General features: G+C 38.7%; 1 protein-coding gene across 4 annotated transcripts in view; it reads right to left on the bottom strand.

Moving 5' to 3' along the window:
* The window catches only part of LOC133872861 (kinesin-like protein KIN-7O), a 61933-nt gene that overhangs the window by 13600 nt on the left and 35075 nt on the right, over positions 1-13258 (bottom strand). For 3 of the 4 annotated variants that reach the window (XM_062310486.1, XM_062310487.1, XM_062310488.1), the window contains exons 19-22: positions 7427-7510; positions 7155-7304; positions 6927-7040; positions 8-61 (exon numbers count right to left, since the gene is read on the bottom strand). In XM_062310486.1, the coding sequence (XP_062166470.1) occupies positions 8-61; positions 6927-7040; positions 7155-7304; positions 7427-7510 (402 nt within the window). Of the gene's footprint in view, positions 1-7; positions 91-6922; positions 7041-7154; positions 7305-7426; positions 7511-13258 lie in introns of all 4 variants that reach the window. The other variant, XM_062310489.1, reaches the window with a different exon arrangement.

The raw sequence follows: 13258 nt of genomic DNA, 5'->3' as shown, positions 1-13258 counted from the left end.
AGCTTACTTTTAAGGACTCTTCAGAATGTTGAGCATCTAGTAGTAGTTTTTCTATCTGTTTCTGGATATCAACCGATTGATTGCACGCAAAAAGATGAAACCCAAATATTAGTGTACAGAAAACTCTTCAGGATAATGTTAGAAGTGTCATATTCTCTTTTTGATTAGTAATTCAATCTCATAATCAAGTCGCAGAGGAGCGCAACCCTAGTACACAAAAAGTATACAAGAGAACTCATTTTTAAGAAGAAAAAGAAAAACAAACATCCAAAAACTTAGGAAAACTATAAAAAAGTAAACTATTATTTCCTGTTAACCATGTGAAAAAGGAATTGAACATGATCTTTTTCAGCTCTACCATCGAAATCTCTCGATCTTCAAAGCTCCTTGCATTTCGTTCTCTCCAAATACACCACATCAAACATAAAGAGCCAAACTCCAAACTTTCAAATGTTACGACATCTCATCTGACCTCTCCAACTCACCAACTATCACACCCTTCTATGAAGAAGAAGGTGATCAACGAACTCCACACTCTTCTTGCACATACAACACTAATCCCACCACAATGACGTTCCTCTTCCTTAGGTTATCCAAAGTCAATATTTTCCCTAATGTCATCGTCCATACAAAGAACACTACTCTCGAATGAGCCTAAATGCTCCAAATACTCTTCATGTTGTCATCCATACAAAGAACGCTACTCTCGAAGGGGCCTTAACGCTCCAAATACTCTTCCATGGAAAAGAGGAACTAGGTATGGTTAGCAATTGTAATATGACTTCACTTCAAACTTGCTCCTTTTGGAAGGGATCCAACATATTCTATCCACATCTCCTTGCCTTACTTTGAGAGAGTATAACTTCTCCAAAAAAGAGGAGACCAAATCCACCTCCCAATCATATACGAGTATGGTAAAAACTATATTCCATTGAATACTCCTATTTCGGAACTACATATAATTCACCACCCATGCATCCTTACAATGTGCAATACTATACAAGTCCGGATAAGATATCTTCAATGGTTGTTCTCCACACCATACATCATGCCAAAACATGAACTTTGACCCATCACCCACCTCGTATCTAACAAATTTTGAAAAAGTTTCCCACCCCCTCCTTATATATTTCCACACTCCCATAGCATATGGCCCCGCTACCTCCTTATAATACCAACCTCCCATAAAAACTATCATATTTAGACTCCACCACCAATCTCCATAAATCCTCCCTCTCCGTAGTATAATGATGTAACCATTTTCCCAATAGAGCTTGATAAAACTAAATCATCTTTCAAAACCCCAAACCACCTGTTTTCAATGGAGTAAAAATTCTCACCTAATTCACTAAATGCAACTTAAACTCTCACCCATTCAACCCTATAAAAAATCCCTCTGAAGTTTTTCAATCCGATTTGCCACATCTACTGAAATAGGGAAAGGAGACAAATAATAGGTAGGCAAATTGGAAAGAGTGCATTTTGTCAGAGTCAATCTACCTCCATTAGATAAATAAAGTCTTCCATCCAGCCAATCGACATTCTATTTCTAAATAGATGTAGCCTTGTAAAAAGCTCCCAATATACTCTACAACCAAGAATATGGGCCAAACCTTCTACTTCAATCCTGACACCGCTTCAAAACATAAAAAAAGACATTGCAAATGTCGAAGTTGTTCAGAATTTGCCTTACAAAAAATCAGAATATCATTGCAAACAACAAATGAGACACTAATAGCTCTTTATTACTCCTCGAACCTACCAAAAATCCTAATAAGAGTCCTCTAATCACTGTACCAGATACCATCCTACTCAGCGTCTCCATAACAACCACATACAATAACGGTGATAACAGATCCCCCCTATCCAAATGGTGAACCATTAATAAGAATGGAAAACCGCACCATTGAAATACAATGTGCTATCCAATTCCACCATTTCTCCCCAGTGCTACATCTCTTCAACAAATATAACAAAAACTCCCAACAGACAAGATAATAAGCCTTCTCCAAGTCCAATTTACACAACACGCTAGGCTCCCCAGATTTAATTCAACTATCCAAACATTCATTAGCAATCAGAACAGAATCCAAAAATTGTCTACCTCCAATGATTTCATTCTAGGAACTTGAAATCATCTTTCCCGAAACCGATTTTAGCCTATTTGCCACTACCTTAGAAATAATTTTATAAATACCACCCACTAAACTATCAGGATGGATATCCTCAATGTCCATAGCATCGGCCTTCTTAAGGATAAGGTTGACAAAATTTGTATTAAGACTCTTCTCAAACTTCCCTCAACTATGAAACCCCTTAAGAACTGTAAAAATGTCCTCTCTCAAAACCACCCAACACTTCTGGAAAAAAGCCATTAGGCCCTGAAGCCTTTTCACCATTCAAATCCTTCACCATCTCTCACATTTCATTCTCCTCAAAATCTCTTTATTTATGTAGAGCAGAAAACATAGACTCATTGATAACAAAAGAATCCACAAAGTTATTTCTTCAATGAAAATTTGACATTCGGTGGAAATTTTTATTTAGTATTTTTATCCCCTTCTCTCAACCACAGAGCCCTTGACTTCTGCCACCTACTCACTTCTTCAAGAAGAATAAATCTCTCCAATTCCTTAGAAATATCTTCCTCTCAACTTTCCATCCTCAATTAAAAGTCACCCCACTACAATAACATCCAGCTCCCATATACCATCAATAAAATCCCTTTTTTTTCCGCTACATTACCAAAAACCTCCTCGTTCCATTTCCCCAAGTCTAATTTCAGGGCTTTCAGTTTCCACACTAGTACTTAACTAGGAGATAATTAAAAACTATATGACATCCACCATGTTTTCACCTAATCCACAAAGCCCTATGATTTCAGCCAAACATTTTCAAGCTAAAATAACTACCACCTCCACTAACTCACCACAATCCAACATCAATGAAAAATGATCCAACAGGAGTCTAGGGAGTCTCCTCTAGACCATGACTGCACATAACGATTATTAGAACAACTAAATCCCATTCTATAAGAGGGATATCTATGAGGCCCTGATCAAAAGTAAATTTTGAAAATTCCAACATAGTTGTTGATTGTCTAGAATCGCCTAATCGTTCACATCGAGACCAAATTGAAATCTCCCCCAATACACCACAGCAAGTCAACAACTCCCACCAACTCATCCCAAAGATATCTCCTTTCAACAATACCATTAGGACTATACACCCCCGCAAACGTCCATTTAGCATTATCAACTCTTATCCATCATCCGCCTATCCCACATTAACAAAATCCCACCTGAAGCCCCTCTCGACCCCAAGTATGTCCAGTCCACATGTTAGCATCCCCATAAACAATGAACCACCTCCCTAAAAATAAACTACAATTTTGTCTCTTGTAGACAAACAATGTTCCCCTTTCAATTCCTTAGAATGCCTCTAATCCTCAACCTTTATCCTTCTCATTCAACCCTCTTACATTCCATGACACTATCTTGGGTTTCATAAGGAACAATTAGAATCCCTCCCTTTTCCTTTCCCTCTATTAGAGTGCCCTCCCTTTACATCATAATTGATTGAACAAACCAATCTCTTTAGCTCACGGTTGCATCTGTCTATTGTCTTCGAACAAAAGTCTGGATCGCTAACTGTACTATTTTGGTGTCTACTTGCTTCAATCACAAAAAATAGAGGCAACATTTGATCCTCAAAACCCTCACATGACAGCCCCACAACATGATAAAATTTTCACCCTTTCAACCACCCAATTTGATGACATTGAAAGAGGCACTTCTTGTTCTTCAACAACAATTGGGTGGACTACTAATGGCTCACTTCCCTTAACCTCCTCACTAGGAAAAGGCACCACAATAATTGTTCATCTCATCTTCATTCACATTATTAGCCAACACCTCCTTTAAAATCCGACCCTCTATTCTCTCCTCCCCCATACGCATTCTCTAAAGGAAACATGAGGGATTCAAGACACCAACTCAGCCCTCTATCCCCTTTTCCACTATCTGAGACCTGATTCACAATCTGATCTCCCACCCTAACTTTCTCAACAGAAGAGGAATCTTCCTTCTGCACTAAAGAACATCCTGAAACAAGTCTCACTTTCATACACCCATTCACCCACAAACTTGACTCTCCCTTATTAATCCCTAACCCATCCTCATATTTTTTTTGATAGGTAATTAAAATTTTATAAAGAAATGAAGCGTAAGGCGCCTCTAAGTACACAGGTGGTATACAAAGGAGAATCAAAGCTAACCCGAAAACTCATCAGACAACCCAAGCAACAGGACCATCCTCATATTAAGCACCCAAAGAACTCCCCTTTAACAAAATCCCATTCTCTTGCCTTCTTAAATCCTCATTACCTACACCCTTGCTTCCTTCAGCCTTATCTGAACAAGATCAATATGTTCTAGCATCTTCTACCGATTTCCTTTGTGATGTAATCACCCTTGTCAGAGCACCCGAACTCCCTTTGATCTTGTCAGGAACAAACTGATGTTGTCACACCGCTTCTTCCCTCTTTTTCTGAGTATTAGACACCCTTGTTGGTGTACCCATACTATCTTCTTCCTTCTCTAACGAAGGCCAATCAGTTTCAATAATTTCTGTCATCATCATCTGCACATTCTCCACCCTTGACTTAGCTCCATCATCACCACCCTTGTTGGAACTCACCTCAGCTTGCGTTGGTTCAATCGGAGTAGCTTCCTTCTTGTCTGGCTTACTTGCCCCAGGGATTGAACCCACCATATCTTTTTTCTCTTTTTTTTGGATAATAAGCTTTCAATTAAACGAAAACAACTAGACAGTACAAGACACACCAGAAAAATATATGATACACAGTTGCTAGTCAGCAACCAAACTGCAAGCTCCTGCTACAAACCGCAAGGTGTAACCCAACTATACATCAGTAAAGACCAAAAAGAAAACAAAAAGTAAAGCCTACACCTATACGTCTACACCTCAGAAGAACCAACGAAACACATGAGCAACTCAACAATATAAAATTTTATCTGACAAACCCCATTTACAGCATAGATCCCTATTAATTGCAATGTTGCCAAACTTCTCACATCTCATTATACGGTTTCTAATCTCCCAATCAATCCTTTGGAGTATCTGTTCAGACCTCAAGTTATTACCATGCCTAATATCGTTCCTCTGCTTCCAAAGGTGATAAACCACTGCCTCAAAAACAAGCTTTCACAAAACAACAAGGAGAGACTTTCTATTAAGCTCTTCAATACCCCAATCCACAACATCGTTCCAATCAAACTTTGGGTTAGCTACCTCACATCTCCTCCTCATCTATTTCCAAATCCGTTGACTGAAACTACATTGGAAGAAAAAATGATCCCCCCCCCCCCCCCCCCCTCAAGACACCCCTCTGCAAAAAGGACACAGTGTCCCCTTTGTAACCCCTAAAGAAGAGTCTCTCACCAGTAAATAAAGCATTTCTACAGGCAAGCCAAAGAATAAAATTGTGCCTCGGGATAGCTCTAGAGAACCATACAATACTACACCATTTAGCTTCCTCTCCCTTGGTTCTAAGAGTTTCCCAAGTCTCAGCAGCCGAGTAAAGACCCTTCTTAGAAATCTCCCAAATAGGCTCATCCTCCACACTCCTCATAAAACCCGCCATATCTTCCTTTACTTGCCATATAGCATTTTCTGTTGGTTTGAGTTGCCGTTGATAAATAGCCCCACTCTTCACGCCCAACCCTTCACCATTACTTGTAAAACTTTGGGCTTTGGGCTCACCCTTATTTGACCCAATATCCCCTTCTCCAATGGTCTTTATTTCCCTCCAACACTTCACCTTTATTAAGGCCTAAAACCAAATCAACTTCTGAATCACATGGGCCCCATTGCTTATGACCCCCTCCTTCGGATTCAATACCTTGCCGCTTGGTCCGAAACGTAACTGTATTATTCCCAAGCTCAGTTGAAATCTGGCCCACTCCCAATTTGCCTAAGCATCTTTCCACTTCTCTTTTAAGAGACACCAGCATATTTGTTACTGAATTAAATGAGGGAGATCTTCCTTTACCACCGAAGGGAAAATCACAGAATCACCGCCTGCTTGATTTTTGGGAAACAACGCAAAATCCTTATTCCCAAAACCATCCATTTTCCTCAACGTTTGAACCTCCGTATTACCCAATTTTTCCCTGGCTGGATCTTCTATTTTCCAGTCATGCCCCTTCCCTACTAGAACCTCCACATACAACTATCGACCATTCTTCACCAACCTCAACAACAACATTAAACCACCATAAGTCTTCTCTTCCATGTTCCCAACATTAGGATGAGCTCGAGAAATTTGACCACCTTCCTCATTTGTGCAACACAGTCACCTCACAATCACCCCACCCTCTTCTATCTCGGCCCTCCAGAGTAGCAATGAATCTTCGCCGCACTCCTACTCCATACTCTAAAAGCTCCAAAAACCTACCATCGCTATTTGCACGCCTCTGTGCTACATATACTAAATCCAATACCTAAATTTCCTACAAAAATCTCCCAACTTCACTCCCATAACCAACTCCTCCACCGTCGACCTCAACCACATCATGCTCAGCTTACCCAGTATCAATGCTCAATAGGTTTCTCTGCTCCTCTCGACAAAACGAATGCCTCCTTCCCCATCTTTTGATTGAATCTCGAATGGTTTTGCTTCAACATAGAAAAAAAATCCCAAATAGCGCATCTTTAACAACACAACAAAATTGAATAAAACTGATGACTTATTGTTTCAAACACTTCCTCACACGCACACACGCCGCCTACTTTCCCAACCGACCAGGTCCTCAAACACACACAACCATGATTCTCTAATTTCCCATTCACTTATACATTAAGTGTCATATTCTTATGTACCAAAAGTATACAAAAGACCGCACCTTCTCATTCTCAAAGTTAGAAACTTTTTGGCTCAGGTGACAAGTTAACTTCTCATGGTTACTGATAATTAAATTTTCTTGCAGAGAATTTTGGTAGATCAAAGTCTTGAAATCCTGCATAAAAAGAAAAATGATTGATAACAGCGAACAAAATATTGAAAATAATTATTCTGCAATACTAGTTGAACTTTAGAAATAGTCCTCACAATATGTTTCAGAAGTACTCACAAGGAACACATCAATAACGTCAGAAAAACTCTTAGAAACCTCATCTAGAAGTGATGAGGCACTCTGAACAACTTCTTTCGAGTTTTGGACTTCTGACATTAATTCTTGGACCTCCACTGAAAGCTTAATAGCAAAATCGGAATTCCCATCCTAAATGAAGGTCATAAAGATCATTCTCATAAGACAAATTGTATATATGATAGATACAACATACAATAATAACATAAACAAAAAACCAAAGATATGTAAGATATCAGAGAAGCAAAAGATACATCAATTTTCTCAGATTCACCGGAATCAAGTTGCTCACGAGCCATCCTAGCCTCTTCACGTGCATGTAGAAGCTCGTCATAGAGCTAAGAAAATTAAACTGTGTTAACCAATCAAATATCCATATGTGGCACAAGATAGAAAGAACAAAAGCTAAAACGCCTAAAACAATGAAGTGAAAAATCACATATACACAGACAGAGAAAGAGATACCGATAGAGGCAAAGGCAAAGAGGGGGGCACCCGCACACAAAACAGAAAAATTACCTATCCAGATTTAACTCCAGAATTGTATGGATATACCACTGACACTTAATTTACTCCATTGTAGACAAACAAATTCACAGTAAATCCGAAAACTATTAGTTGGAAGTTTGGTTTCCTTTCTAGATTTACCATATGCTAATAATGTTAGAAGGTTTGGTGAGGATAGGATGTCATGATTTCCACCTAGGAACAAGGATGCTGAAGTAAGAAAGAGAAAATTCTTCTTTCCCTTTGAGAAGAATTTGGTAGGCGAAATCGCAACCTAGAGTCTAAGAAAGAGAAAATTTTCTCTTTCTTAATAGAGTCTAAGAAAGAGAAAATTCTTCTTTCCCTTTGAGAAGAATTTGGTAGGCGAAATCGCAACTTAGAGTGGCTTCCTTTACTTGGTCAACGCGTTGGGTAAAATTCTAACACTGCACAACCTTACTGAGTGGAAAAAGGAAGTATTAGATTGGTGGCATGCAAAAGAACAATGGTGGGACAACGAACCTCCCTTCAATTTCTAATAGTGGTGGATCAATGTCACTTGTTCTTTCCTCTCTTTGGACTTTAAAATTTATCTACGTAGTGCCCAAGAAGGTGTTGAAGATATGCGTTTGATATGATTTGATTTTATTCTAGGATTTGATTTACATAATTGATTTCCTTTCCATACATTTTCTCATTTATTGTAATTCCATATTGGCTTGTGTTGCTTCTCTATATAAACAAGTGTAGATATATCATTGAATCATCGAGAAATAATAAGAATTCTTCATTCTTATCTTTCATCTTGGTATCAGAGCGGGTGTGGTTGTTTGTTGGTTTCATGGTTGTGTCAGCAGACTCACATTCAGCCTGCGCTGGTGGCCATAGAAGACCCACATTGGAGATTCTTTTGTAACGCCTGAGGTGTTTCAGGTGATTCTGTCCACCAGCGTCAACGACCAACCTGTGTCGATCGAAAATTCTCATTTTCAATCGGTGCAGGTTGCATGAAGGGGGATTTTATGTGGGTGTCTCATTTTCGACCAACACAGGTTGCATGAAGGGAGATTTTATGTGGATGAGAAGAATCGGCGGCAAGATCTGAGGTGTTTTCGAGAGAATCACAGTGTTCTGAAGTGGCCAAGAAGTGTTCCTAGCAGTTTGGTGGAGATCCATGGATGAGACGTGCGATTTGCGCTGTTTTGGTCGAATAAATCAATCAAGATAGAGCTTTCTTGGTTATTCGTCTTGTCTTGGGTGTTTTTAAGGGTGTTTGTTAAGAAAACAAAGTTTTAGGCCCTGTTTGAAAACCCCTTTGCCCTCCCCTTCCCTTGGGTTTTTTTTTAATGATTAAAAATTAAAATTGATGTGATATAAAGTTGATATAATTTATATGAAAAAGTGCAAAAAAAAAAAAAAAAAATTGTATTGTAGTGAGTTTTTTATTTAAAAAGTAATAAGAAAGTGTTGATGTGATATAAAAAGTGAAAAAAAGTTAAGAATGTTTTGAAGTTGATGTTTTTTAGGAGAAGTGAAGGGAAGGGGAGGGGAGGGGAAAGTGGTTTTCAAACGGGGCTTTAGTTTCGGCGGCACATTCTCTGACAGCTGCAACGGTGGTTCTAGAATTGAAAAAAAATGACAGGTCGTTTAGGGTTGAATGAAAAACGACAGGTTGTATCGAGTTGTTTCAAACGACATGTCGTTCACTATTGAGAAAAATGACATGTTGAGGGGGTTGGTTATGAGGTGGACCCAAGCCTCGAGCGAATCATACTTCTATTAAAGAAAAGAATTGTTCCACAACAAATTCCATTTCTACTTCTGCCAATACCAGTGTTTTTAGCATGGGAGGATAGCCAGACTTCATCGGCTTATGTCACGATTGGAAACATTAGTTGATGTTTTTAGCAAGAGTAGAAACAGTTTGTCGGCTTATGTCGCGACTAAAAACTTTTGTTACTGCGTCCTCCTTCTTTGCCCATACAAGCCATTTAACCACGGTTCTAAATGCATCTACTACTCCATCTGATGATTCTTGGAGACTTAGGGGCCTCCAAACATGAATGGTATATCTTCCTTTTCTCTTCTTATAATCTTTGTTCAAGCAGGGAAAACACTAGAATAGTCAATGGCTCTCTATCACCAGTTTCTGGTAAAGGCTCCATTTTTCTCACACCTTCTAGCTCATTGTCATTTGTCCTTCATATACCAGATTTTGTAGCCAATTTATTGTACATTGCTCGTATTACCCGTGAGTTAAATTGTAGAGTAGTCTTCTATTCTGTTTATTGTTTATTCCAAGACCTAGTCACGAGGAGGATAATCGACAATGGTAGCCAGAAAGATGGTAAGTACTATCTGAATTCTCAACCCCCATAAAGTCAGCTCACATAGGCTTATCACATTGTTCAGTCAAATGACTCTGTAGTAAGGATTTGGGTTTGGAATCACCAGTTAGAGCATCCTTTTATTCTGTTATTGCAACAGATGTTTCCATCCTTATTTTTGCATAATTCTATTTCTAAGTTTCAGTGTGAAACTTATGAACTTGCTAAAATCATTGAGTGTCATTCTCTCCTAGTATAACCAAAAGCAATGTGCCTTTTGTTCAGATTCATACCCAATTTAAAGCCTCTATCAAAGTTGTTCGTTCCAATAATGGGGGTGAGAGAAATTCTAGGCTTTTTTAGGATGTGGAGGTACCGGTTGGGCTCTTTGTAGAAATGTGATTCATATGTTACATCTTTAGGTGTCAGCGCATAGCCCGGGTAGTATGTCGTTTGCTGATTTTTTACTTTCTTATTCATTTCTTTCCTCTGATTAGGGGCACTTATGTATACTTCTTGTGTACTAAGGTTGCGCGCCTATGCGCTTTTTAATGAATTTTTACTTATAAAAAAAATAAATAATGGGGTTGAGTATCTATTTAGGAGTCTTGATACTTTTTTTCATGAATGTAGTGTTATCCACCAAACCACTGGTGTTATACTCCCCAGTAGAATGGATTACCGGGTGGAATAATCAACATCTTTCTGAGGTAACTCGGTCCTTAATAATTGATATGCATGTCCCTAAATCTTATTTGAGTGATGCGTCATTCGCTACAACATATCTTGTGAATAGGATGCCCTCACATGTCTTAGATTTCAAAACACCTACTGAGGCGTTGTCCCCACCTTTATCTACTTCCAAAGGTGCTTGGTTGCATCAGCTTTGTTCACATTCATGGTCCGACTCATGATAAATTAGATCCCTGAGCTCTAAGATATATTTTCGTGGGTTATTCCCCTACTCATAAGGGGTATAAATGGTGTCATCCCCCTTCGCGGAAGTGTTTTGTCTTAATGGATGTTACCTTTTTTGAGTTGCAACCATATTTTTCATCCACCCATACTTCTTTTCAAGGAGAGAGCTCAAGTGAAGAGAAGTTTTCTATGAATAGTACTTCACCTATTCTTGCCTTTTTTGAGTCGCAACCATATTTTTCATCCACCCACACTTCTTTTTAAGGGGAGAGTCCAAGTGAAGAGAAGTTTTATATGAATAGTTATTTACATGTCCCTACTCATTTGTTAGAGCAAAACAAATAGCAACCACTTGCTGATGAGTCTCCTATTGATGGGTAATGTGAACCACCGCCAATGAAGTAGCAAAGAGTTTACTCAAGACGCCAAAAAAATAAGGTTATTCCAGATGTTATTTGCCAAACATCTAACTTTGACTAAGGTAATAGTGTTAAGGATATGATAGTCAACTCACATCACATATCCAGATCCCACTCAGCAACCGCCTCTACCAACTCAACTTCACTCATAAACAGCACACAAACCCTAGCAGCCGCCTCCACAGACAGCACACAAACCCAAGACCAATCAGCCGTGAATCAAGCCAATCTTACCCAACAAACACACAACCGGATATCCTCTCCATATCAAACCTACAGCTAGCATTATTCTCTCGCACCTTTCCTCTTGTAACTCAACGGCTATATTGCCATGTAATCTATGACAGTGTATCATGCCTTATACACGGCACATTATACCCTTATAAATTCTTATAAATATTATATCCATACTAAACCCTAAGCATCAAGTGCTAAAGGCCTTTCACCCTAGTTCTCTATTAAGTTTACAAATAGTACTCCTACCCCTTATTTAAATTCTTCATTACCTGTTGATGATGATATTAATCGGCGTATTGCTCAACATAAAGGGATAAGATCTTGTACTCAACACCTTATATCTAACTTTGTATCCTATCAGCATCTTTCACCCGCATATCGTTCCTTTGTATCCAAATTGTCTTCCGAGTCTATTCCTAAAAATTTATAGGAGACAATTAGTGATCCAACATGGAGGGAAGCGATGCAAGAAGAGATGAGAGCACTATACAAAAACAATACATGGGAGTAAGTTGACTTGCCTAGTGGAAAAAAAGTGGTTCGATGCAAATGGGTGTTTACAATGAAGTATAAGGCCAATGAGTCGGTGGAAAGATATAAGGCTAGAGTGGTTTCTAAAGGCTTTACTCAGGCGTATGAAATAGACTACAAGAAGACCTTTGCCCCAGTGGCAAAGATGAATTCTATTTGAGTCCTACTTTCTTTGGCAACAAATTTAGATCGGCCGCTTCAGCAACTTAATGTGAAAAATGCATTTCTTCGCGGAGATTTAGCGGAAGAGGTTTACATGGAAATTCCTCATGGTTCCCAATTCTCCTTAACCAAAGGTTAAGTGTGTAAATTAAAAAAGGCCCAATATGAGATGAAACAGTCTCTGAGGGCATGGTTTGAGAGATTCTCCCGAGCTATGCAAAGAATTGGCTATAACCAAAGTCAGGCAGATCATACAATGTTCATCAAACATTCGTCACAGGGAAAGGTAACTCCCTTGATTGTTTATGAAGACGATATCGTGTTGACTGGCAATGATAATGAGGAGGAAATACAAAGGTTGAAAGAAAAAATTGGCCAATGAATTTGAGATAAAAGACACAATTTGAAATACTTTTTGGGTATTGAAATAGCAAGATCAAGACATCGTATCTTCCTCTCCTAGCGTAAAAATATTCTTAATCTACTCAAAGAAACGGGGATGTTCGGTTGTAAGGCTATTGACAATCCAGTAGACCAAAAATAAAAAATAAGAAGTTAGAAAAAAGTGATGAGAGTTCTCCAGTGAATAAAGGCAAGTACCAACGATTGGTTGGCAGGTTAATATATCTGTCACACACTAGTCCAAACATTGCCTATGCAGTAAGTGTAGTGAGCCAATTTATGCATCAACCCCAGGAGTCTCATATGGAATCCACTTATAGACTACTTCGATATTTGAAATCTTCACCCAAAAAAGGGTTGCTATTTGCCCGACATTATCATCTAAAAGTATAAGGTTATTCAGATTGCAAGGAGCCAATATAAGGTCGCAATTAATATCGCTCATAATCCAATTCAGCATGATCGAACTAAACACATTAAAATTGAAAGACATTTTATCAAGGAACAATTGCGTGTAGAGTTGATTTGTACACAATGTGAAGACAAAAGAGCAACTTGCAGATATTTTAACAGTGTCCAATAGTGTTCTGCATTCAGCCTTGTG

This window comes from Alnus glutinosa, chromosome 7 (genome assembly GCF_958979055.1).
Source record: "Alnus glutinosa chromosome 7, dhAlnGlut1.1, whole genome shotgun sequence".
NCBI lineage: Eukaryota > Viridiplantae > Streptophyta > Magnoliopsida > Fagales > Betulaceae > Alnus > Alnus glutinosa.
The sequence above is the reverse complement of the archived record's forward strand: the minus strand, read 5'-3'. Positions and strand labels throughout refer to the sequence as shown.